Here is a 26,161-nt window from a genome sequence, read left to right as displayed (position 1 = left end):
AAAAACACACCTTTCTGTATATTATACCAGTGATGGCGCTTCTAAGCCTCATGCCCGTTACAAAGCAGTACTGGAAATGCTGGTGGAGGATTAAGGTCTGGACCAAGGAGGTGAGGAACATCAGGACGGCGATACAAAATCCCCACCACGAAGGAGCATCTTTGTTCTTTATAAACGTTATCAGAATACTAGAAGAGAAAGAAACAACAGCAATTCAGTTGCTTAGAGATACAAGATCTCCAGGCAATAAACTTATCTCTGTATCTGTTGGCATTTAATATACATGAAACCATCAGGGCTGAATGTTGCACCCCGTAGGAAGCCTGGTAGAAGGTTATGCTGAAATTACCTTAGTAGCTGAGGATTAACGAAGGAGAGGAGGTCCTGGAAGAGCTTAAAAAAGGAGCCAATTAAAAAGTAGGGCCCAAAGGTTCTGAGCAAAACTTTCAGGAAAGACGGTTCCTTTGGTTTCTTGTTGTCTACAATTAGAACGTCAGATTCGTAGGCCTTCTCGTCTGTGTGATTGAGAACTGCTTCTGGCTTCTTACTGTACGAGACTTGCATCTGCCTGGAATATGGAGCACAGGGGACATAAATACATTATTGTGGCAGGGACCAGTCCTATCAAAACAGCAAATACAGTATTAATGTTCCCACTTCAATACCTCTTTGCTTGGTGCCAGTGTTTGGCAAGACCTGATTGTTTAGCCTTGTGGCCAACTAATGGATCAGCTTATAGGCCAATGTGGACCTGTCAAGGTTATACTTGCCTGCCCAGCTTGTCCCCTACTTTGCTCTCTGCCATTGATTTAAATGGCCTTGGTAAATACACAGTTACTTACGCCAAGTTGCTTTTCTCCTTCTCCCACTCCTTTATGAGATTTGTCACCACCACATTCGATGTATCATCTTCATTCAGGGACCAGAGATCTTTATCTTCCAGTGGCCTTTTGTAACCTAAAATAGCCATTCTGAAGGCGACAAAACAAACCATCATGACACCATATTCAGAAATATAAGAAAGGCAGGAATGCCTTATGAAACATAAGAAAATGTTATGTATGTGTTTTCCCCTCTCTACATTTCCCAGTGCTACTTTCTGCTTCTTTCTCAATGGGCTTTAAAACAAATGAGGGCTGGCAGGCTGAATATAATGGCAGGTGAGTGTAGTATTACATAACTGCCATTAAAATTAGATCTGCTTTTGGCCAAAGCTTCCCGCTGGAATGATTTGTGGCTGGCAAACCTTTCAGCGCTGAAGTAGGCTCTATTTTTAGGACAACAGTGGTTTATTGCTTTTTTTATTCCTTTTGATTCAGTCTGACCGGCTCATCTTTCAGTTAATGCAAAACAGACTATTGAGTGGGATCCGACTTTAACCCTATCCCTGGCCCAGTCACTGCCCTTGGAAGTTATTTCAGGAGAAGCCTCTGTCTTTCAGTTTGCTTTGATGGAGATTTTCATTACTCAGGGCGAACATAAATCTTTAACATCTAAAGCAGTTTCCAAAAAGGGATGGCTCTCCTAGGCCCTGCAAATAATGCCCCCCCCCCCCCCCCCCCCCCCCCCCCCAGAACAACTGTTGTAGTTAGAGCAAGGCCTCCATCAGAAATCCTAGGGCCACATACTGAATTATACGCATCAACAAAACACACCCCATTCCACCCAAACGTATCTCTGGCACACCCAAGCCCATGTTTGCTGTACATCATTAGGAACCTCAGTGTCTTTCAGGCAGCTCATTGTGACACTGCCCCTGACTGGGCTCCTAATTGTTACCCCTGATGGTGACTTTGGTTAGGAAGATAGCTTGTATAGTAAGGTAAGATAGTAACATTAAGATATGATGGCAGCAATAGGGCAAGATGGTGACAGCAATGGAAAATGGCAGTAGTAGGGTTATAGTTAACAGTAGAAAAAGAGGTTGACATAGTTGGCAAGATGGTGACAGTATGACAAAACAGCAGCATTAGGGCAAGATGGTGTCAGCAAGGCAAGACTGCAGCAGTAGGGCAAGATGATGACAACAGGACAGAATGGTGACAATAGAGCAAGATGGCAACAATTGGACCAGATGGTGAAAATAAGGCAGTAGGGCAAGATTGAGACTACAGGACAAATGGAGGCAGTAGAACAATATGGAGACTGTGGGGCAAGATGGAGAGAGTAGAGCAAGATGGAGACAGTAGGACAAGATGGAGAAAGTAAGGCAAGATGGAGACAGTAGGGCAAGATGGAGAAAGTAAGACAAGATGGTGACAGTAGGGCAAGATGGAGAGAGTAGAGCAAGATGGAGACAGTAGGACAAGATGGAGAAAGTAAGGCAAGATGGAGACAGTAGGACAAGATGGAGACAGTAGGACAAGATGGAGAAAGTAAGGCAAGATGGAGACAGTAGGGCAAGATGGAGAGAGTAGAGCAAGATGGATAATTCCATCTCACCGTGGCTGCTCACTTACTTTGTAAACCACCAAAATGTTAATCTCGAAAGGAAACCGGCATCGGATTCTGGGCACGGATTCTGCAGGGAGAGGGGAAAAATGATACAATTTCCTGATGTAATATATTGTAGCTTTGTTATACTCATGGGAAAGTGCCTGAGAAATGGGCTGAATGTGTGCTAGCAATGTACTGTCATTACTGTCATTGGTACTGGTACATTCCTAGTTACTTCAGGCAGCAGTGCTGTAAATGGGCATTTCAGATGAGGGCAACTGATCCAGATATGTGTCTTGTCAGTTGAGAAACTAGACTATGAAGACAATGGAGGACCCCTGTGCAACAGATTGGCCTGGACCCACTCCCTTTATAATATACAGTTTGATCATTTCCCTATGGGACCAAACTGTAAATGATATCAGTGCTTAGCGATGTCATCAGTTATAATCGGAGTGTAGTTATTTCATTTCACATGACTCACTAAAACTTGTATATAATAAAGTACACCTTGTTGTAAAATATGAGGATATTATAAGTCCCCTCGGAGTTCCATGACCTGTATAAATGCACTCACAGAACAGCTCAGTGACTTATAATATCCCAATATTTTATAATAGGTGGTACTTTATTCACTATATATATATCCCTGCCATAAAGCAAGACAGGGTTGCTGTGTAGTAGAGCTAGTCTTGTATGTGCCAATAAATGAACTTCTTTTTTAAAATATGGGCTGATCCTTACTATTTCATCTCTGACGGGGGAGAAGAACGGTCGCGCTTCTTTGAAACAGGACAGAAGGAGTTCTATTACCAGCAGAGAAAAGTAAAGGAAAAATGTTGTGAAGCGGAATTTATCAGTAACTTGGCCCTAGGAAAAAAAAAAACACAAAAAGTTTGTTATATTTTGCTGGTTCTGTTTTGTTTGCCATTAAAATCTGGTACCAAAGTCACCGTTTGCTCTGGTGTAGTAACCCATATTAACCAATCAACAGGTTTGTTTCTTTGACTACTGCAGAGAGAATAATGAAAGCAATTATGGGATTGGTTCCCTGTGTTTCTACTGTATAACCAACACCTTACCTGCCTTGCTGAGGCCATAACTTTGGAGCGGAAGGGGATGATGGCGCACACCGTTGCCAGGAACCAAAATATTATTAGCACCCCCGACGACTGGACTCCCCTGAGCCTTTCATACTGAGCGAGCACCGTAGCTGTGATCTGGGAGGAGAAGGGATTCAACCATTAATATTCTCAAAGGAGCAGAAAGGGTGCAAAAATAATGTGAGAATTAGGGAACCCACCCAGCAGGATTCCGCCAAATCCCGAAGCGAATCCTAACTAGCATATGCCAATTAGGATCCGAAGGGGTTAAAAAAAATAATTTCCGCTGCTGATTTAACCCTTTCCGAATTCGCATATGCTAAGTAGGATTCGGTTCGGCCGGGACAGCAGATCCGGGCAAAACCGAATCCTTAAAAAAACGCCGGGATTCGGTGCATCTCTAGTGAGAATAAAAAGAAACGTCATCTAATTCGTGCATCAATAAGATACAGGCTGATTGGCCAAAATTGCTAAATATTTAAACCAAATTTTTAGCAATTTTCGGGCAATATTTTTTTGAGGACAAATCGCTATTGGGACCAATTCCAAAACTTGGATCCAAAAATGGATTTGTGGCACCGGGAACATGGAGGCCCTTAGGCGATACGAACCATGGTGATTCCGAGTATCAATGGCGTCACAAAGTAGACAGGGGGCGGGCTCTGGTTCTGGACGAGTCCATGGAAGGAGTAGAAGAGGTCGGCCCAGCATACGCACCATAGCAGCACTCCGAACACCTGCAAAATGGAAAGGGCTTAGGGTTTTGTGTAATAGAAGTTTGATTGCCACCCCAAGGGAGGCCCTGCACCCCGCTCATTGTAACGTCCATAGAAGCCATAGATACTAATTCAATACACAAGAGCTCATAGATACTAAAGTGCTTACCGTCTTGGCCTTGCTCAGCATGGAGAGCACAATGTAGCCTCTCCGGTTGTACTTCAGATACAGGAGATAAAAGGGCAGCGCCACCCACAGGTACACGCAGGGGATCCATGCCAGCACCGTATTTTGAAAACATGGCGTTACGTCCGGATTATCAGTATATAACGTGAGGTTGGAATCCTGAAAAAGAGAAGTATATCATTTAGAATTTTCTGTATATTGATGAAAATACACTATACACACACACAGATATAGAATTATGATTGTTAGTGATTCAAAATAACATTAAATATAATTAAACATGAAGGTAGAAGCCCGGAATGCTTATTAGAACACTCCCTATAACTATAGGTATGGGTTACAGATGATTCCCATAGTAACAGAACAGCCTGTACTCTTGGTATCATTTCCCCTTAGCACTGGGGCACTTGGCAGACACTCAAGGTTAGGGAGTGCCAGAGAAGTGCTGCAGCCTGGGGAGAGGGACTGGGGGGGAGACAGAGCGAGGCTGGTAGGCTTGGGAGAGAGGACAAGTTGGAGCAGATAGCAGAGAGAGAGTTCTAGCACTGAGAGGTTATGTCTGAGCTCTAAATAAAATAATCTGGGGTAACACCTTGGGGCGGCACTGTAGTGCAGTAAAGAGAAGGACACTACCCCCTCCCAAACTGTCATTGTCATCTACAGAACAAAAAGCTCCCTGTAATACACAGTAGGGTTTATATGCCCTTTATTCTGCTCTAAATGTTCCGTAAAGCTCACTGGCATAGGCTAATACTTCCCACTTATCCTTCCACTGCGCAGAAGCAATTTTTTAGACCCAGACCCACAACCCGCATTTCTACCCACTTGGACCCACTATCCGGCCCACAACTGCCTTATCCTCAACCCGACCTGCTGACCACAAACAGGAATGCCAGGACCTATTTTGAATTCCAGTCCAGACCTGTTATTGTTGTCCTTTCACATCAAAGGTCTTCAGAGAGCACAGGATCTCCTGGTGCCTTTATATAAATAAGAACTCAAGGGTGACAGTTCCAAACATAAACACTAGATGGCGATGAAGACTACTAATACTATTATTGAACATAGCGGTAGCTGAGAAAAACCTTATAATGGGGGCTATAAACCACCTACTCTGTTTTGCTGACTACCCCCATATCCACACCACGGGCCCAGACCTGCCCAACACTTGGCCCTATGGCTTTCAGACAAGCAAGCCCATCATTACTCTCTGAGTAATAGAAGCAATAGTGGAGGCCAGGAGTAGCTTTCTGATGTAGGGGGAAATGTGCCAGTTTATATGGATATCACATGGGGTACAGGGTTGGCATCCTTGCAAGTATCTTGTCTACCAGCCAGGGGGCAACATTAGATTTGTACCTATCCCCAAAGGTTCATATTTTGGCAGGAAAGCCCCATGAATGGGATGTGGTTTGCCATAAAGAGGGCAGGGTTTAGCTTAAATGAGCTATAGATAGGGAGTGGCCACAACTGAATGGAGGTGTGGCCTAGAAAATTAACTTGTTTGTGTTGCATTTTAATTCCTACTAATTAATTGATAAGCCAATCAGATTCCCCATTTCACTGTAACCATCCATAAGGCAGACAGGACATCTTACTGGTTACATGATGTGTTGGTGCCTCCTGTGCCAAGCTTAGATTGTAAGCTCTATGGCACAGAGACTGAAAATGCTGGGTATAATTAACCAAAAGCCTTTAGAACATACTAACGGCAAGACAGGATTTAAAAGCAGTAGAACAATTAACGTTTATCATGCAGTTTCTTACTGAGTTTGGCCACCAGAGGTCGCTGTTTCACCGGACTCTACAGAGGAGACGCAGTATGGCAGCTCCTAGCCATTTCCTTGCCCAATTTAAGCTAGGTCAGTATGTATTATAGACACTTAGGAATAAATACAATTAGTCTGTCTTTTTTTCCATTAAACTCCCATAACTAAATGATCCCAGACTGCACTCTAGCGCTGTGACTTGGTGCCGTGTAACAGGGATCCACTTGCTGGTTAATGGGCCGAGCCTTTATATAGTCTGAATGTTACATACGCTCCAGTCATTAATGCAGAGGGAGTTTCCATAGAGTCAATGCGCCTATTGTTACTCTAATATAAAGCAGAGCCCGGCTGTCAGGGGCCCAGGAGCCCCACCATGCGCAATGGGAATTCTAGAGCCCACAAATGAGAGATCATTTAACAAGATGCATCGGCCCATGCCTTTCCTCTTTATATGAAAAAAAAGCAGCTGCATGTAGAGAAGGGAGTTCTGCCACTGTATGAGCTACAGACCTAAATGACCAACTGCAATTTTTCTTTTAATATCACATGTCTCATACTAGGCTGTAAGGTTATCTTCCCCTTTAGCACTGTATATGATTGTAGATTTACAGAATTCACTTTGCATTGGTGCTACATTGGTTAATGCCAGCGGCACAGGTGTTTCCAATCCCCTATGTAAAGTCCTAGCAGGAAAGCTCATACATAATTATATAAATATATATTGTATCCTCTCTGAGCGCTCTGTAAAGAATCAAATGCCCTATCCCTTGTCTGTATGTATTTTACACTGAAGTAGGGCAATAAATCATTTTGTGGAAGGATAAATGGAAGCAGCTGGAGGCGGGGTCGGACTAGGGGGTGCAGGGCCCACTGGAGCTACCACTGCAGGGGCCCTGTACCCCCCCAGGGACCCCTGCCATGGTCCCTACATGCCCCCCAGTGCACCCACTGCCCATAGTTGGCATAGAAAGTCACTATTTATTGGACTGGGGGGGGATTTTTGTGCCTCTGGGTACTGGGAATGCCAGGACCCAGGCCCAGACTGGCAATCTGTGGGTTCAGGCAAATGCCAGAGGGGCTGCTGTAAGATGCCATAGTCACTATTTATTGGGCTGGGAGGGCTTTTTGGGCCTCTGGGTACTTGGAATGCCAGGACCCAGGCCCAGACTGGCAATCTGTGGGTTCAGGCAAATGCCAGAGGGGCTGCTGTAAGGTGCCATAGACAGTCACTATTTATTGGGCTGGGGGGGCTGTTTGGGCCTCTGGGTACTTGGAATACCAGGACCCAGGCCCAGACTGGCAATCTGTGGGTTCAGGCAAATGCCAGAGGGGCTGTAAGATGCCATAGACACTCACTATTTATTGGGCTGGGAGGGCTGTTTGTGCCTCTGGGTACTGGGAATGCCAGGGCCTACTTTGACTCCCAGCCTGGGCCTGTTAGCCCCGACACCCATTACATACAATGAACCATGGGTGATGCAGAGGGGAAATAATATTTTGTAAAACATAATTTTCAAAGCTACTAAAAAAAAACCCACCTGCAATCATTGTGCAATAAAATAGAAAAGCAAATGAGCCCAATGTATAGGAAACAGATTCCCTTTCACGTGTCAGTGACTGCTCCCAAAGGAAGGGCTCGCGGCCGACTGGCTCAATGTTCAAGCTGGGACTGTAATCCCAGTAATGAGTTTATTGGTTAAATAATAGAATTCTGAGCTCCTCAATGGATTCCTGCTGTGGCCGGGAAGGAAGCTGGAAATGTAAAACCCCACATAGGGTCCCCTTATAATGACTGGACGGACGGGGAATAGAGTATTGCTGCACAATAGGGGTATCATACCTACTGTATATATGTACATCAGTAATCATGGAGCCCAATACAAGGGAATACTAGGGAAACCCAGTTATTAGCAGGGATGCACCAAATCACTTTTTGGGCCAAAAGAAAAAAATAGAAAATAGAAATGACAGACTTACTGCCCCTTGCCCAGGATTTTGCAGTGCCAGGCAATGGCAGAATGGGGAATATGTGTTGGGGTGGCTCAGGGGTCTGTAACAGGGGTCCTCTACAGCTGGGGGGTGGGCCCTTGAGGTGACAGTCCCTAGGGGCCCAGACACCCCAGCCAACACTGAACTCTATGACTCACATACGTTTGTGTTTCTTGGGGCTCCCTGACTGTACCCCCTGTACACCCCTGATTGTAGCCATGCATGTATATTCCATCTTATAGTAATAGTGGACCAATGATGGCTGACAAATTAGAAACAACCTCGAATGAATTACATTTTCTAACCAAAATTAACCAGTAGAATAGGTATTGCAAATGATAGCTACACTTGGGCCCCTAGGGGCCAGCTGGTTGGCTACTGTCCAATTTGGACAAAGGTTACCATATGGCCCCATTTCACTTTTCAGTACTCTGGTCCTCAGAAAATGTCCTCATCCCTTTAATGACCCCCCCCCCCCCCATACTGATCTGACTGCTCCCATACAAGACAGTATAAGAAAGCACTTGTTAGCAGATATTTCTGTCTATATGGGTCTTGACCCACCCATGGGTGACCTAACTGCCCTGTCACCATAAAGAATGCAAGCAGCCAGCCAGACACTGCTTTCAACAGAAATAGTGTATTATACATCATGGACCCCCAAACAGCCCCCCCCAGCCCTATATAGTGACTGCCTATGGCACCTTACAGCCCCCCTGGCATTCCCAGTACCCAGAAGCACAAACAGCCCCCATGGCACCTTACAGCCCCCCTGGCATTCCCAGTACCCAGAAGGCCCAAACAGCCCCCCCAGCCCAATAAATAGTGACTATGGCATCTTACAGCAGCCCCTCTGGCATTTGTCTGAACCCACAGATTGCCAGTCTGGGCCTGGGTCCTGGCATTCCAAGTACCCAGAGGCCCAAACAGCCCCCCCAGCCCAATAAATAGTGACTATGGCATCTTACAGCAGCCCCTCTGGCATTTGTCTGAACCCACAGATTGCCAGTCTGGGCCTGGGTCCTGGCATTCCCAGTACACAGAGGCCCAAACAGCCCCCCCCAGCCCAATAAATAGTGACTATGGCACCTTACAGCAGCCCCTCTGGCATTTGCCGGAACCCACAGATTGCCAGTCTGGGCCTGGGTCCTGGCATTCCCAGTACCCAGAGGCCCAAACAGCCCCCCCAGCCCAATAAATAGTGACTATGACACCTTACAGCAGCCCCTCTGGCATTTGCCGGAACCCACAGATTGCCAGTCTGGGCCTGGGTCCTGGCATTCCCAGTACCCAGAGGCCCAAACAGCCCCCCCAGCCCAATAAATAGTGACTATGACACCTTACAGCAGCCCCTCTGGCATTTGCCGGAACCCACAGATTGCCAGTCTGGGCCTGTAGGAACTATTTACACAAAGGGGAAGTGAACGTCACTTTGAGCCTTTTTTATAGAAAAAGGAACTGTATATAAGAGGTAGATAATAATCTACTCAGCAATCAGATAATAGAATGACAGTGACTTACTATATATACCTTTATTTAACAGAACCCATCCTGCAGGCTATGCTTCCCACACTGACAGCTGTAGTTTCCCTGGCACCCTGGGACATATAGTTCAGCAACATCTGGCTGTTAAAGTGAATAGCAGAGAGGATAACAGATGTCCCGTGTGCTGGGGGAAACCCTTTGACATGACCCTATGAGTTCCTGCTATTGTTTGGGGCAGCCTTGACCCAAGACGAGAGGAAGTGCGACTTAAAACACATTCCCCCACCCACTTAAGTGGCCAAAGGTCTGATAGTCTGGTAACCACATGGGCCTGTATATTAGTATAACGTTTATTTACAACATATTCAAAATATTCTGCAGCACTGTAAATAGGGCTACATGATAACTGACATATGAATGAACGAATGCAATAGGTATTTGTAGATTGTAAGCTCTTTTGGGCAGGGCTCTCTTCACCCCTTGTATCGGTTACTGATTGCTTTATATGTTACTCCTTGTAGAGTGTAAGCTCTTTGGGCAGGGCTCCCTTCCCCTCCTGTATCGGTTACTGATTGCTTTATATGTTACTCCTTGTAGAGTGTAAGCTCTTTTGGGCAGGGCTCTCTTCCCCTCCTGTATCGGTTATTGATTGCTTTATATGTTACTCCTTGTAGAGTGTAAGCTCTTTTGGGCAGGGCTCTCTTCCCCTCCTGTATCGGTTACTGATTGCTTTATATGTTACTCCTTGTAGAGTGTAAGCTCTTTTGGGCAGGGCTCTCTTCACCTCCTGTATCGGTTACTGATTGCTTTATATGTTACTCCTTGTAGAGTGTAAGCTCTTTTGGGCAGGGCTCTCTTCCCCTCCTGTATTGGTTATTGATTGCTTTATATGTTACTCCTTGTAGAGTGTAAGCTCTTTTGGGCAGGGCTCTCTTCACCCCTTGTATCGGTTACTGATTGCTTTATATGTTACTCGGTATGGCCAATGTATGTAACCCACTTATTATACAGCGCTGCGGGATATGTTGGCGCTTTATAAATAAATGTTAATAATAATAATAATAACACATGCTTACAGTCTATATGGGCCATAGCAATACTTTTTATCCCATAGGTTCTCATGTAGTGCAGTGTCCCCCTCCTCCCCCTATACAGAAAGTGGGGTCACTTGTTATGTCTGTCCTCTGTACCCCTGAAATAACAGCAGCGTTTTCTATAGAACAGTGCCCTTTATCTAAATGGCTCATTAACATTAGCTGCACTGCTGCCCAGAGAGGCCTGAGGGCCAGATAAGGAGGCAATGTAAATAGAGAGGTCAAAGCTTTAAGCCACCTACGTACATGAAATAGAGCCGGAGATAACAGAACAGCACCGAGGCTCATAATGTTAAAGCGAAAGGGGAGAATTATATGATGACAAAATGACTGTATAATGGTTCCAGCTTATCTGTCATCTGGGGAAATGAGCGGAGTATTTGCAGAGCTGAATATACAGAGACCCATGTACTCCCAGCTGCCTCTGGCTATACACTCCGGCACCGGGGGCCTTCCTGCCTTTGTCCCCTTACTAGGGGGGGGGGAGTCACTTATAGCTGAGAATATTCTCCTGTATTTATTTTCCTTTCTGGCTAATAATATGGTTTATATAAACATAAACATTATATAAACATAAGGCTTCTACCTGCTCCAGTATTATAAACTAGAAGCTAATTAGGGCCTCATTCTCATTGCTGGGCTCCTGGGTAGGGCCACACGCTGTTTATTGGCTGTTTAGAAAGAACAGTCCTCGGGTTCCACTGGTAGTAAGTAGCTCTCCTGGCACAGGCGGGTACAGAAGGATTTATGTTACTGTGAAGCTGACGGCACAATAAACCCTGACAACGCCAGGCACAACTGGCAGGGCAACTGCCGCAGCCGGCTGTCATGTGATGAGTGACAGTCTGAAATGCCAGCAGGGAAATTCAGCCGCGCAGTCACAACTTTATATAAATTCAATACTGTCCCTTCCCATAAGCAATCGAGTACAATTGGTATACGGTTTCATATTCCGCCTCCCCGGCAGCGTCACGCCTTCCTGATCCGCACTGACCCCTACATGTCAGGTGAAGGCGACTTATCCTCAGCTAAACTCCATTTGGCTACAGACCGTGCGTCCCTTTATTCTTAAAGTGCCTACACGCTCTTTGGTTTGCCTTCCTTTTATCAGGGCTCGGCTGGTTAACCTGGGGCACAATACCCATTTATTCTTTTCTTTGTCTACTAAAAAAACAATAAAACATTAATTAAACCCAATAGGATTGTTTTACATCCAACAAGGGGTAATTATATCTTAGTTGGGATCAAATACAGGTACTGTTTTATTATTACAGAGAAAAGGGAATAATTTAACCATGAAATAAACCCAATAGGGCTGTTCTGCCCCCAATAAGGGGTAATTATATCTTAGTTGGGATCAAGTACATGTACTGTTTTATTATTACAGAGAAAAGGGAATCATTTAACCATTAAATAAACCCAATAGGGCTGTTCTGCCCCAATAAGGGGTAATTATATCTTAGTTGGGATCAAGTACAGGTACTGTTTTATTATTACAGAGAAAAGGGAATCATTTAACCATTAAATAAACCCAATAGGGCTGTTCTGCCCCAATAAGGGGTAATTATATCTTAGTTGGGATCAAATACAGGTACTGTTTTATTATTACAGAGAAAAGGGAATCATTTAACCATTAAATAAACCCAATAGGGCTGTTCTGCCCCAATAAGGGGTAATTATATCTTAGTTGGGATCAAATACAGGTACTGTTTTATTATTACAGAGAAAAGGGAATCATTTAACCATTAAATAAACCCAATAGGGCTGTTCTGCCCCAATAAGGGGTAATTATATCTTAGTTGGGATCAAATACAGGTACTGTTTTATTATTACAGAGAAAAGGGAATCATTTAACCATTAAATAAACCCAATAGGGCTGTTCTGCCCCCAATAAGGGGTAATTATATCTTAGTTGGGATCAAGTACAGGTACTGTTTTATTATTACAGAGAAAAGGGAATCATTTAACCATTAAATAAACCCAATAGGGCTGTTCTGCCCCAATAAGGGGTAAATTATATCTTAGTTGGGATCAAATACAGGTACTGTTTTATTATTACAGAGAAAAGGGAATCATTTAACCATTAAATAAACCCAATAGGGCTGTTCTGCCCCCAATAAGGGGTAATTATATCTTAGTTGGGATCAAATACAGGTACTGTTTTATTATTACAGAGAAAAGGGAATCATTTAACCATTAAATAAACCCAATAGGGCTGTTCTGCCCCCAATAAGGGTAATTATATCTTAGTTGGGATCAAGTACAGGTACTGTTTTATTATTACAGAGAAAAGGGAATCATTTAACCATTAAATAAACCCAATAGGGCTGTTCTGCCCCAATAAGGGGTAATTATATCTTAGTTGGGATCAAGTACAGGTACTGTTTTATTATTACAGAGAAAAGGGAATCATTTAACCATGAAATAAACCCAATAGGGCTGTTCTGCCACAATAAGGGGTAATTATTTCTTAGTTGGGATCAAGTACAGGTACTGTTTTATTACTACAGATAAAAGGGGAATCAGTTTTAAAATTCTGAATTATTTGATTAAAATGGAGTCCGAGCTTTCTGGATAACGGGTTTCCAGATAAGGGATCCCATACCTGTATTTGTTTTATTGTTTTATAAATTCAATCCAGACTAATAAAGGCAACATTACAGAAACAAAAATATTTGTTGACAACAGGGTCGGACTGGGGGGTGCTCCATGGGCCCTGCAGGTGCCCCCGCCAGCCGTGTCCCCTAACCCCCCCCCACAGGGGCCCTCCTAATCCCCCCCGCAGGGTCCCCCACCCCCCCACGTCAGGGGAGGAACAGTCGGGCAGAGGGAGCGCCGGCAAGGGTCGGGTCTGGGCCACTGGGATTTTTCCCAGTGTCCCGGTGGCCCAGTCCGACCCTGGTTGACAAAACGTTGTCAGTGCCATACAATACAATATATGCCTCTGCTCTATTTATGTAAGTATATCATGGAATGGAATGAGAATAAAATAAGTAATAAGTAATCAGATTCATTTGGGAGACCTCTTTTTTAAGTATCATTACCCATAAACCTGTGTATCAGATGGATATATTTAGTGATAACAGTATTTATATAAAAAGCCCAGTTAAGCATAACATTTCGTCTTATTTTATGAGATCCCAATCTGTATCTAACAGCTTCCTGTAAACACAGGATATATAAATCAAGCGGAAAATCGGGGGTCCCTTTAGGACACCCATTTATTAATAGGGTAGAAAGATAAATAGATGGCACGGCTGGAGGTTACAATGTACCCACAGTACAGTATGAGGGTTTAGCATATTGGGGAACAGCCTTCCTGCAGGTGTGGCAGTGCCTATGTATCTCTGGAGCCTCAACTGCCCGACTGACCGGCCCCATGTCCCCCAGACTCCAATGTTCATAGGGGTTGCTACCCCCCCCCCCCCCCATGTTATTACACCATTGTACAGAACCTAAAACACAGATGGGAAAGATACGGAGCAATTTTAAGGATGAAAAGAAAAATTATATATATATATATACTGTACAGTAAAACGACCAGAATCCTTCAGGTCAACCCAGAATATAATTATTTGCCTAATAAAAGAAAACAACATTGTATGCAACTTTGCAATATACATTATTGACGTATTTGTATGTATAATTGCTATTAGAAGTAGTGTCTGCCGGTCCTTTTCTATTCCCTGCCCTGGGGGCTCTGACTGAAACAATGTAACACAAGGCAGCAGCCTGACAGACCTGACTCGCCGGAGGAGACCAACCTTTGCAACATTGTTTAAAAAGTAACAACCAGGAGTTCAGCAAATGCTGCTTTCTGTAGCATTTACATTTACACATAACTTTGAAAGCACTGACAATTCATAATGGAAAGGTGCTTAGAATAATAGTTTATTTCATTAGGCAAAAACTTATTTTTGGGGTTGACTTGTCTTTTAAAGGGTTAAGGGTAGACTTCTCCTGGGAAGCTGGTGGCAGTTTAACAATGGAGCATGAACAGAATGTATTGGAGGGATAATGGCGTGGGATGGGGTGCTGTTGGGGGAGAGGTAAATAGAAATAAAAGGGGTAAGAAATGGAGAAGAAAAGGAGCGAGAGGGGCACATGGGAGGAATGAAAGGGAATGGAAGAGAACTAAAGAAAATAATCAAGAGGTATAGAATGAGAGAGAGAGTAAAGTACAAAGATGGAGAAGAGCAGAAGGGAGAGAGGTTGGGGCAAGTGATGCTCTCTTTAGAGACAGAAGAAGAACCAAAGGAAGCAGAGGGGAGGCAAAAGGAAATGTGGTTAAATGCCGAGCAGAATGAAGCTGAGGGGAAGGGGGAGTCAGCAAAGAAGAAGGTGGGAGTTACTGGGGGCATCTTATGGGGCACATTATTTATACTGCCATGGGTTATGGGCGCTTTAGGCTCATACAGAAACCCACAATATAATCATTACCATTTAGTTTTCCTTTCAAAATATCAGCAATGTGTAATAAATGTATACTGGTAAATGTTGCTTAGAATCAAGATTTCCCTTTAAGACATGGGGGTGAAGCAGAAACGAGGAGAAGGGGGAGCGTGTGTGGGATTAAATAGAGCAGAAAGTAGGATGAGCAGGGGGAACCAAATACATATTTATAATATAGCTATGCATATATATATCCATATAATCCACTGCATGAGGGGACAGAACATCCGCCCCAGTGCAGGGTATATATTATATTATTTATATATATAAAAACCCATAACAGCCCTGCCCAGCCCTGATTGGACGAGGCACTTGGGCTATTTTTACCCATATTTCTCTAGCACAGGACAAGATAACAAACATCTGCCAATGAGTTTCCTGCAGGCAGAACCATGATACCAGCCGGGTCTATTGGACCAGACTTTATTCCTAGAATTCTGGCTCCTAACACAACGTAACCTCTATGGGAGGAGGGGAAAAAATCCGGATCTGCCAGCAGGATAAGGCTACATGCTGCCCCATGGATCCAAGTGGGCAGCCCGGAGACCATAGTACTGGGGAACCCCCCTCCCCCAAGGGTAATTACAAGAGATTCATTCCCGGCAGTCAGGAAAGCGTTAATAACTCGTTAGACAAATAAAACCGCTGAGACTCCCTCTGGATTCCCCAGATCGATAGCGAATCTGCCCATTACCCTGATGGATGTTTCCTGCAGGGATACTTAAAGCCACAATGAATGGAAATAGCATTGGCATTGTGCCCCTTTAACCCTGCATGCCGTGCTGCCAATGAATTCGATGTCTGCTGCAATCCACAGGGGGTGGCGCTATTCTCTTGCTTCCTATGGAAGGCACTGGCAGCTGGTGGAAAGTGGTACTGCAAGTTGTAGAATAATAATAATAATCATTACTGAACTATGCATATATAGGTATGGAATCCCTTATCTGGAAACCTGTTATCCAGAAAGCTCCGAATTACAGAAGGCCGGTCTCCCATAGACTCCATTTTAATCAAATAATTCATAATTTTAAAAACTGATTACCTTTTTCTCTGTAGTAATAAAATAGTACCTTGTAATTGATCCCAACTAAGATATAAATAATCCTTATTGGATACAAAACAATCCAGTTGGGTTTAATTAAGGTTTAATGATTTTTTAGCAGACTTAAGGTATGGAGATTCAAATTACGGAAAGACCCCTTATCCAAAATACCCTTGGTCCTGAGCATTCTGGATAACTGGTCCTATACCTGTACCAGAAATAGGAGGAACTATTATTTTAATCAGCTGGGGGCCCTGTCTATATAGATAAGTAAGGGCTTACATGCAACAAAAGCAGGAATTTAAATCCATCCTATGTTACAGGGTAGGGGCCCCTGGTAACAAGTTGGCCCTTCCCTGCAGCCATGTTTACCCACAGTGCCTGATCTATTTCAGTTAGGGCTTGGCCACCTGTTGGATTCCAGCAATGGAACCTGAACGGATCATTAGCAGTCACCTTTATACACAGTAATAACCACACCTGCCCGCACATGTCTCTGCCTCCCCTCACCTCAATTTGGATTCTTGCAAATGGCAAAATTGATGATGATAATTATTGTAATAAACATAATAGATATCCATATATATAGTTGTATATTTATAAGGCCCCCTATATCACAAAAGGTTCTGAAGAACAGTGCATAGAAACATCCAGGAGTTCATTAAGGCAGATCTACAGCTCAACAAATAAATAGGCTACAAATGCTACAAATCAAGTTTTGGGGGTTCTGTACCAACCCGTGCCCAAGGATGAGATCTGTGCCTCTGGGGATGCCCCCAGTAGCTGAGACCAGGGGGAGGTAGAAGGGGCACTTACCTAGGCTGTAATGGTAGAAAGTGCTGAGCACGTACCTCTTCTGGGGCACCAAACATGTATATAGAGTTGGGTGGAGGCCATGTTGTGCAAGGCAGGTTGGGCAATGGGGATAAGTTGGCTCCGTCGGCCCCTAGTAGCTCCCCACAGGGCTGAGACCAGGGGTAGGCAGAAGAGGCACGTACCTAGGCTGTAATGGTAGAAAGTGCTGGGCACGTACCTCTTCTGGGGCACCAAACCTGTATATAGAGTAGGGTGGAGGCCATGTTGTGCAAGGCAGGTTGGGCAATGGGGATAAGTTGGCTCTGTCGGCCTGGCACTGCCCATCTTCTCCAAGCACAGAGCTTAGCGACCCGCCCAACATAAACTATATTTATAAAATCATGGCACAGCCCTGTAGCATCAGCTCCTATAACAAATGAAGCTCATTTTACACTTAAAGATAGATTAGAGTTGTACGGTTTTGGCAGAATGTTCGCGGTTCTGTTTCCAGCTATAAGCCGAGTTGCTGCTGGGGGATACGCAGGGAATTACTGGCTCCATATAAAACCCATTTACTAGAGGATTTTTGTTTCACTCACAATGAAAACTGTTGTGCAGATTTATGTAAGCGGTGCCAGCCTCTCCCTCTAGCCTCCATATCAGATGCCACTCTGACCCTTGCTTTAAGCGGAAAACATGGCTGGCTTCCCAGAATCCTCTGGGGAGGGATCGGTAACTCTCAGCAGCACGGACCATTTGGTTTGTGGGGGGGAGAGAAATGTGTAAAGGAACTCTGTGTGGATCATTTTTAATTAAAACATGGATCTCCTGACAGTCTCTCAGTCTCTGAATTCCTTCTGCCCATGCCGGGGTTGGCTGAGGATGCTGAATACTGATTAATAAGCGAGCTGAGGATGAAATCATGCACTCATGTTTGCTTTTATATATACACGCTGGAGTTGCCATATTGCTTGCTTTGGCATGTGAAATGTTTCACAGGCAACATAATCAAAAAAGATCATCTTAATGACATAGGGTACCTAGACAATATGGAAACACTTATGTAACCATAATATACACTAGGCTTCCATATTGCTGCTTACAATGGGGGGATCAGATAGGATCTGTGCCACTGTGACAGAATGATCTGTTATACAGATAGCTAGAATATCAGCCATAAAGCAGGGCAGGACTGCTGCTTACAATGGTGGGGAACAGATAGGATCTGTGCCACTGTGACAGAATGCTCTGTTATACAGATAGCTAGAATCTCAGCCATAAAGCAGGGCAGGACTGCTGCTTACAATGGGGGGATCAGATAGGATCTGTGCCACTGTGACAGAATGCTCTGTTATACAGATAGCTAGAATCTCAGCCATAAAGCAGGGCAGGACTGCTGCTTACAATGGTGGGGAACAGATAGGATCTGTGCCACTGTGACAGAATGCTCTGTTATACAGATAGCTAGAATCTCAGCCATAAAGCAGGGCAGGACTGCTGCTTACAATGGGGGGATCAGATAGGATCTGTGTCACTGTGACAGAATGCTCTGTTATACAGATAGCTAGAATCTCAGCCATAAAGCAGGGCAGGACTGCTGCTTACAATGGGGGGATCAGATAGGATCTGTGCCACTGTGACAGAATGCTCTGTTATACAGATAGCTAGAATCTCAGCCATAAAGCAGGGCAGGACTGCTGCTTACAATGGGGGGATCAGATAGGATCTGTGCCACTGTGACAGAATGCTCTGTTATACAGATAGCTAGAATCTCAGCCATAAAGCAGGGCAGGACTGCTGCTTACAATGGGGGGATCAGATAGGATCTGTGCCACTGTGACAGAATGCTCTGTTATACAGATAGCTAGAATCTCAGCCATAAAGCAGGGCAGGACTGCTGCTTACAATGGGGGGATCAGATAGGATCTGTGCCACTGTGACAGAATGCTCTGTTATACAGATAGCTAGAATCTCAGCCATAAAGCAGGGCAGGACTGCTGCTTACAATGGGGGGATCAGATAGGATCTGTGCCACTGTGACAGAATGCTCTGTTATACAGATAGCTAGAATCTCAGCCATAAAGCAGGGCAGGACTGCTGCTTACAATGGGGGGATCAGATAGGATCTGTGCCACTGTGACAGAATGCTCTGTTATACAGATAGCTAGAATCTCAGCCATAAAGCAGGGCAGGACTGCTGCTTACAATGGGGGGATCAGATAGGATCTGTGCCACTGTGACAGAATGCTCTGTTATACAGATAGCTAGAATCTCAGCCATAAAGCAGGGCAGGACTGCTGCTTACAATGGGGGGATCAGATAGGATCTGTGCCACTGTGACAGAATGCTCTGTTATACAGATAGCTAGAATCTCAGCCATAAAGCAGGGCAGGACTGCTGCTTACAATGCTTACTGCTATAAACCTAAAGTCTACTGCCCTAGGGGCTGATTCTCTGCCTGTTCACATGCAATTAACATTCAGATTTATCAGATTTCTAGACAGATGTCACTGTCTGATAAGAGTTTGCTTTGTCAGACAGATATATATATAGTTTTTGCAGAAGTTCTGTTTTTCTAGTTCTTAAGAAATCACTCCAAACCGCAATAATATATCTGAATTTTAGACAGTAAGGCAATTTGTTCAACCAAGAGAAACCTGTAGCCAGGGTCGGACTGGGTCAGAGAGAGACTGGGAAAATACCCAGTGGGCCCAGCCCTAGTGCAGCCCTTGCCAGCCCAGCCTGCTCCTCCCACTACCCACCTGCGACCCCCCCACCGACTTGCTCCTCCCACTCTCCCCACCCATACACCTGTGCTCCCACCATCTGGTGTCTGGAACTGCGGGAGCAGGGCAGTACTCGGTGCATGGGGCTCAGTGTATCAGGAGCTTGGGACTGGGGTGGGGGGCCCCTGGCACCCAATCTGACACTGCCTGTAGCTATTTAACTACAGAATGATTTAGGGATATAGAGAACGTTTGCTCCCTCATTCACCCACAGGGCAGCACCCAAAATGCTCAAAATCCCCACGTGCGAAAGGGTAATGTCACATGGGGTATTTAAACTATTGCAGCCCCCTGTTTGTCCCTTTATGGGACAAAACACCCTGTGTGGCATTATCCCTCCGCTACTAGCCAGTAGCAAAGCAGGCCTGGGCGTGAATGGCAGCATGAAGAATGAATATAAGAATGGCGGTTAGATAACAAACAATAGTAATGATGCTAATAGTATCCACCCTGCATCTATTGGCATTCCGGTTTCCGGGGTCACTGACCAAGATTAAGATAATAAAAGGCAGGAATGTGAAACATGTGTAGGGCATTATGTTACTGCTCAGCCAGGCAGCATTCAGGTAGAGGCAATGGGGGCTATACTGGGAAACCACTGGGAGGAGGAAGGTTTGATACCCTAAGGCCAAAGCAACTTGTGATCCATCATGTGCCCCTGCTTATGTTACTAACAGCCAGGCTGGGGGGGGGGGCTCAACCATTTTGTCTCTCGTTATTTTCATATAGTAACCCCCAAATGCTTTCTATTGTTTTATACCAATTTACGTTTTAAAAAGTAATGTTTTCTTTCCTCCTCTTCTATTTTGCCATTAGCATCTCAGTATGCACAGCCACTGAATACAGTTTGATCCATCAGCAGCTCTAGCTCCTCCTCCCTAAAGTCTGTCCTGCCATTACACTCGGATACATGAGTCGGGGGTGCCGCTGGCACCAATGGATGTACCAGTGTGTAGCAATTTGGGTGCCGCTCGGGTTACTGAGCGCCCACTGAGAAACATGAAAGGGATCAAACGAGGCAAATGAATTTTTTGAACCAAAGTTTTATACAAAAGTTACAGAAAAATGACATTATTTTTGGTGTAGCTGAAACTAATAAAGGGGTAATTAACCATAACCACCTGGGGCAGATGTTTCAGGGAACTAAGTGACCTTTAGGAAGTGCTGAATGGAAAGTGAAAGCCCCACCTCTTTGCCTGAGGAATAAAGGTGGGTCAGGCAATATATGATTGGAAGCTGACGATTGCAACTAATATGGATGTATTTATAAAATAAAGTGGGTTTCTTTTGTTATTCTGCTGTTTATGTCTGGGAGGCAGGTCCCCTTTAAGTGGATATTTGCCTGTAGAGTGACGTTTGGGCACAATGCAGCCATTTAAGCCCCACGCAGCAGCAAATTGGATTTCTCTGTGTATTACGGGCATTAGCGATCCCTGGTATATTTCTTTCTTATTAATGACATCGTTAGTAGCCTACGCAATTGCCTACATCATTATGAAAGTTCATTTACGGTTCAGCTTCCCTTTAACACAGCGAGCTTGCAGAATTGTATGGGCACCCATCTCCCAAACCACAGGCACCCACTCTCACCGTCTGTAGTCTGTGGTGTCTGTGTAATGTTTAACCTCTGCTTAGTAGCGGGGAGCCGAATAAAGAATATCCTTTCCTTTAATACCCACATTATATATCTGGTAAGGCATGCAATATGGTCAAGTACTGTCGTGCCAGCGCAGTTTTGTAAAGGGTTAACAGTATTGCTGCCCAATTGTGCTTGGCCACAGTGTAAATGTAGGCATCCGTCGTTGTATTTTTGTGTGAAACCCAGATACGATTTAAACACAGATCTCACACCTGGATGCTAATCCAGTCTGTTTCCCACAGACTTATCTGTATTCTGTACAATTACTCAGCCAAAACCCTAGGGTGAAGACACACAGAGCTACTTAGTAGCAGCTACTCTCACAGCTACTAAACACCAGAAAATCCCCCACCATAGACAATACTGAGAATTGCCTCTGCTAAACACACAGAGAGACAGTTATCACTAAATGATTAGCATTGTCTATTATTATAGGCATGACAAGTAGCTGCTACTAGTAGCTCTGTGTGTCTTCAGCCTCATGTTGTGCTGTAGAGGTTCCAATACTGTGGGGAGCCTGGTCAATATTCACCTTTAGCTCAAGGGACACAGACAACTTGGTAACGTATAGGGCTTTCTATGTTGTTTTTATTTTGTAACTGTATGTACTGTAACTGTATGTCCTTTTGATACTTAACACCATTTTCTCTATTGTAATATCTACAAACTGACCACTTTTTGGGAATATTAAATATAAAATGTAATAAGTGTTGTCTATGTGCTCTAATCCCAGCCTGTCTGAAGATTCGCCTTAAGCAGTTGGGTCATTGTGTATGTATAGAACTATAACTATCCTGCCTGTGAGTTTTGTGCATAGCAACTGGTATTCAAATGCCAATTAACCCCTAACAGTTAACAGATAGTGTGTGCTCACTGTAATTAACCTGTTGTGAGGGTTTGGTATAGAGCAGGACTTCGAGGTGCAGGGACGTTAGGAGGTGTTTACTGTGTATACGGCACTTTATAAAATTTGTCGGCATTGCAACAAATCCATAAAACTATAAGATACCCTTTGTGAATTGTGAAAAGGGCCCTTTTTCTCATTTCCCATGGATTTCTAACATGAAAAAACTTTAGATCTTTTTCATACCAAACCAGGCGAAAAGAGGCGGGCGAGAGGAAGGTGCGGCAAGTACACATGGCCTTGTCTTATAGCCGGCGGAGTACAACTCAAATGTCAGCGCAAATTTTATTGTGCAACATTTTTCTAGAGAAAGATATGTGTGCAAAATATACACAGGGAGTGATGCAATGAGAGGTCCCACAGTAACGCTCTCTCTGCATTACTATAACATTATATAACGGTCACTTAGAGCGCATAGAGTGTGCCTTGTATGCAGGCCTGGGCCTAGGGCAGCACAATTTTAACTTTCTCACATCAGAACACTGGGGTCTAGGTACGCTGGGAATTTCTCCTCGTCCAGGGTTGGACTTGGCCTCCCCTCCCTTGGTGGGCCCCAACCCAATCCCCACAGGGCGCTCCCCGGAGCCGCCGGCCTTCCTCTCCCTGTCGGGCAGAAGGTAAGTTTAATTTGTGCACTCAGGGGAGGGGGTCGCATGGGTGGTGGGGGCCCCTGCATGTGTGAAGGCCACTGGGGGGCCCATTAGGGGCAGTAGCCCCAGTGGGCCCTGCACCACCCAGTCCAACCCTGTCCTGTCCCCATTGGGTTATTAAATACAGTGCTGCTTGTATGGACTTATACGGTAAGGTCCACTTGTTTGGAAAGGTCGCTAAATGAGCATATCTTCTCCTGCTATGCCTACCTGACCGAGGACTGTAACTGACCGGAAATCAAACCTGCCCAATCAAGATCTGACCAATTTTATGCCAGATATCGATGGGGGAGACCTGTCGGGGTGCCTATACACGGGCAGATAAGCGGCCAAACTGAAATACCTGAATCTATAGCTGAAATTTGCTCATGTATGGCCTCCTTCCCACTGCCCCCCCCCCCCCACTCATTGGACCAGGACAGGCCTTGGGCTTTACAGCCAGTCTCTGTACCTTCTGGGCCTGCCCCATGTCACTACACCAGTGATTATCTATTTATCCTTCTCTGTTCAGTATGATGGCAGGCAGCTGTCCAGCCTATTACATGTAGTGGCCGGATAATTTCCCATACAGCATGTTTGAAGGCCGGGTTATATTAACATGATGATGGCAGTGAATCTTATGGAGTCCTTGAGCAGACTGGGGGCCATAAAAATCCTGTAGAGAGCCCATTAGACAGCCCTGACGAAAGGGATTCTCCCGGTTCAGTATTTGTTTTGGGTTTCGGCAGCAATATTAGAATTCGGGCTTGGGTCCAAGCAAATATTTCCAGACTGGGCCTGGGGGACACCAGGAAAAAACCTGGTGGGCCCCGCCAGCCTGGAACCAATCCCTGCTAGGAGCTCTGAGACCCACAGATCCCCCTCTCCTGACGCTCCTAAGTATGCACGCTCGGGGAGGGGACTACGGCGGGGGTCCCTTGGGGGGGTGCGGGGCCCCTGCAGCGGCAGCCCCGGTGGGCCCTACACCCCCCAGTCCGACCCTGAATATTTCAAATGGAATTCAAAATTGTGTTACATCCAAAAATGATGGATGATGCATTCAGCCAAAATAGTTAAGGTTCCAAAACAAATACCCGAATACAATATTTTCTACACTCTAGGAAAGTCGTTAAAAGGAGACACTTTGGGGCAGATTGATCAAAATGTGGGTTTAGAGCTTAATACATAAAAACTCACCCCCGTTCTATTCATCCCTATGGGATTTTTAAAAGTATATTTATCAATGGGTGACAGTTACAACTTACCAGTACACTTGTCAATAGAACATGAGTTTTTATGTATTACGCTCTACACTCCCTGATTGTGAATTAAGCTGGCCATACACTTAACAATTTTAATTTACTTTACCCTAAAGGTGGCCATACACGTGGCGATCCGGCGATGTTTCGTACGACCATCGGTCGCACGAAACATCGTAAGATCCGCCACACACCATTCAGGGCTGAATCGGCAGGTAAGGAGGTAGAAACAATAGGATTTCTACCTCCTTCTGCCGATTCAGCTCTGAAGGGAGAATTTTGGTCAGGCGCCTTCTATGGCGCCCGATCAAAATTTTCAAACTTGTCCGATCGGCGAGTCGTCCGATATCGGCAGCTTCCTGCGATATCGGTCGACTCGCCGACATGCCATACACGCACCGATTATCGTACGAAACGAGGTTTCGTACGATAATATCGGTGCGTGTATGGCCACCTTTAGGGTGAAGACACATGAAGCTACTAGTAGCAGCTACTTGTTGTGGCTACTAGGATAGACAATGCTGATCATTTACTGATAATTGTCTCTATATGTGTTTTAGCAGAGGCAACTCTCAGTACTGTCTATGGCAGGGGATTTTCTGGGTTTAGTAGCTGTGACAAAGTAGCTGCTACTAAGTAGTTCCGTGCGTCTTTACCCTTAAAAATCTACAAGTGAATGGCCAGCTTTACTCAGTAGCTGAGGTTGAAAGAAGACTCATAGCCTGATCAAGCTCCAGTAGAGGAAAGCTTTCTGCACACTTTCTATCTATGACTTCTGCCATGTTTATCATCAATAAAGGAAAACTTCCACTTCCAGTCATGCGGAAAGTCATCCATCCCGGTCGCTTTAAGATAAAACGCTGCGTCTCCGACTCCCTTTTCATTTCAGAAAGAATCTGCTGTATTTAGACAGGAGTGTAAATAAAGTAAATACTGCAAATCGCCTACAAACATCAGCCGCCGATGTCGCTGCTTTTGGGATAGCAATCACAGAATGTGTATTTTTCTTTTTTCTTTTAAGTGTCAGTGCCTGATTTGGGAGTTTGGGGGTGTCTCTGGGTGCTGATAAGGTTAATGGGTACATAGAGAAAACTGATACAATGTGACTAGTGCCTAAAACTGATACAAGCACTGGTACAAGGGGTGTTTTTGTGCGGCATAGACTTACCCAGAACTGGGACCCCAGATCTCCAGACCCACAGAACGTCTCCATGCCTCCAGGTGGAACGTAGATATAGGTTTGCCCAGACCGGTCCCGTCTGTATACACATGAAGTCAGTGCTAAATCGTGCAACGTGCAGCCGGTGCCTCCCTGCCTCCCAGTACTGATGGAAGTGTGCCGGGAGTCGGTTCTGTTCCGGCGCTCTTTAAGGTAGTGGGTGGATTTCGCAGGTCATTGTGACTACTACAAAAGCAGGGTGCTGCGGGGCGAGTCCCAATGTCATCAGTTAAAGGCACAGAAACATGACCGGGGGGAGAGGCTGGTGCGTTTTGTTGCTATTTCCTGGTTTGCACAAAATCAGCAGCTTGAAGTGTAATAGCAGCAGTCGGAATTTAGTTGTGAGGGAGAGGGGCCCCTCCTTCCCCCTTGTGACCTCAGCAATTCTCCACCCTGTGTACACACACACACACACTCACACACTCACACACACACACACACACACACACACACACAGCCAAGGAAATGAGAAGCTTTCTAAAATCCCTTCCTTTTTTTTCTGTTTAAAGCGACCCAACCCTTTGCTTTCTCTTGAACGGACGGAATAAAACTTGTCGTGGAAAGGGCTTACAGCATCCGTCCGACAGATGGGTCGAATAAGTCGCCTCCGAGGCAGGCGGCAGATGGCTTCTCTGATAAAGCAGGTTGCATCAGTGT

The 26,161-nt window shown here is 44.9% G+C and overlaps 1 protein-coding gene across 2 annotated transcripts in view; it reads right to left on the bottom strand.

Annotated features, from left to right (window-relative positions):
• The window catches only part of abcc3 (ATP binding cassette subfamily C member 3), a 48,493-nt gene extending 22,723 nt beyond the window's left edge, over positions 1–25,770 (bottom strand). Inside the window, 9 exon segments of one of the 2 annotated variants that reach the window (NM_001113829.1) lie at positions 11–188; positions 350–568; positions 843–971; positions 2,460–2,521; positions 3,181–3,306; positions 3,519–3,656; positions 4,151–4,276; positions 4,425–4,601; positions 25,454–25,770. In NM_001113829.1, coding sequence (NP_001107301.1) covers positions 11–188; positions 350–568; positions 843–971; positions 2,460–2,521; positions 3,181–3,306; positions 3,519–3,656; positions 4,151–4,276; positions 4,425–4,601; positions 25,454–25,498 — 1,200 coding nt within the window. In that variant the 5' untranslated portion in view covers positions 25,499–25,770. 2 annotated transcript variants of the gene reach the window in all.
• Positions 25,771–26,161: the final 391 nt, after the last annotated feature.

This window comes from Xenopus tropicalis, chromosome 10 (genome assembly GCF_000004195.4).
Source record: "Xenopus tropicalis strain Nigerian chromosome 10, UCB_Xtro_10.0, whole genome shotgun sequence".
Classification (NCBI taxonomy): domain Eukaryota; kingdom Metazoa; phylum Chordata; class Amphibia; order Anura; family Pipidae; genus Xenopus; species Xenopus tropicalis.
This window is presented reverse-complemented; position numbering and strand designations above follow the sequence as displayed.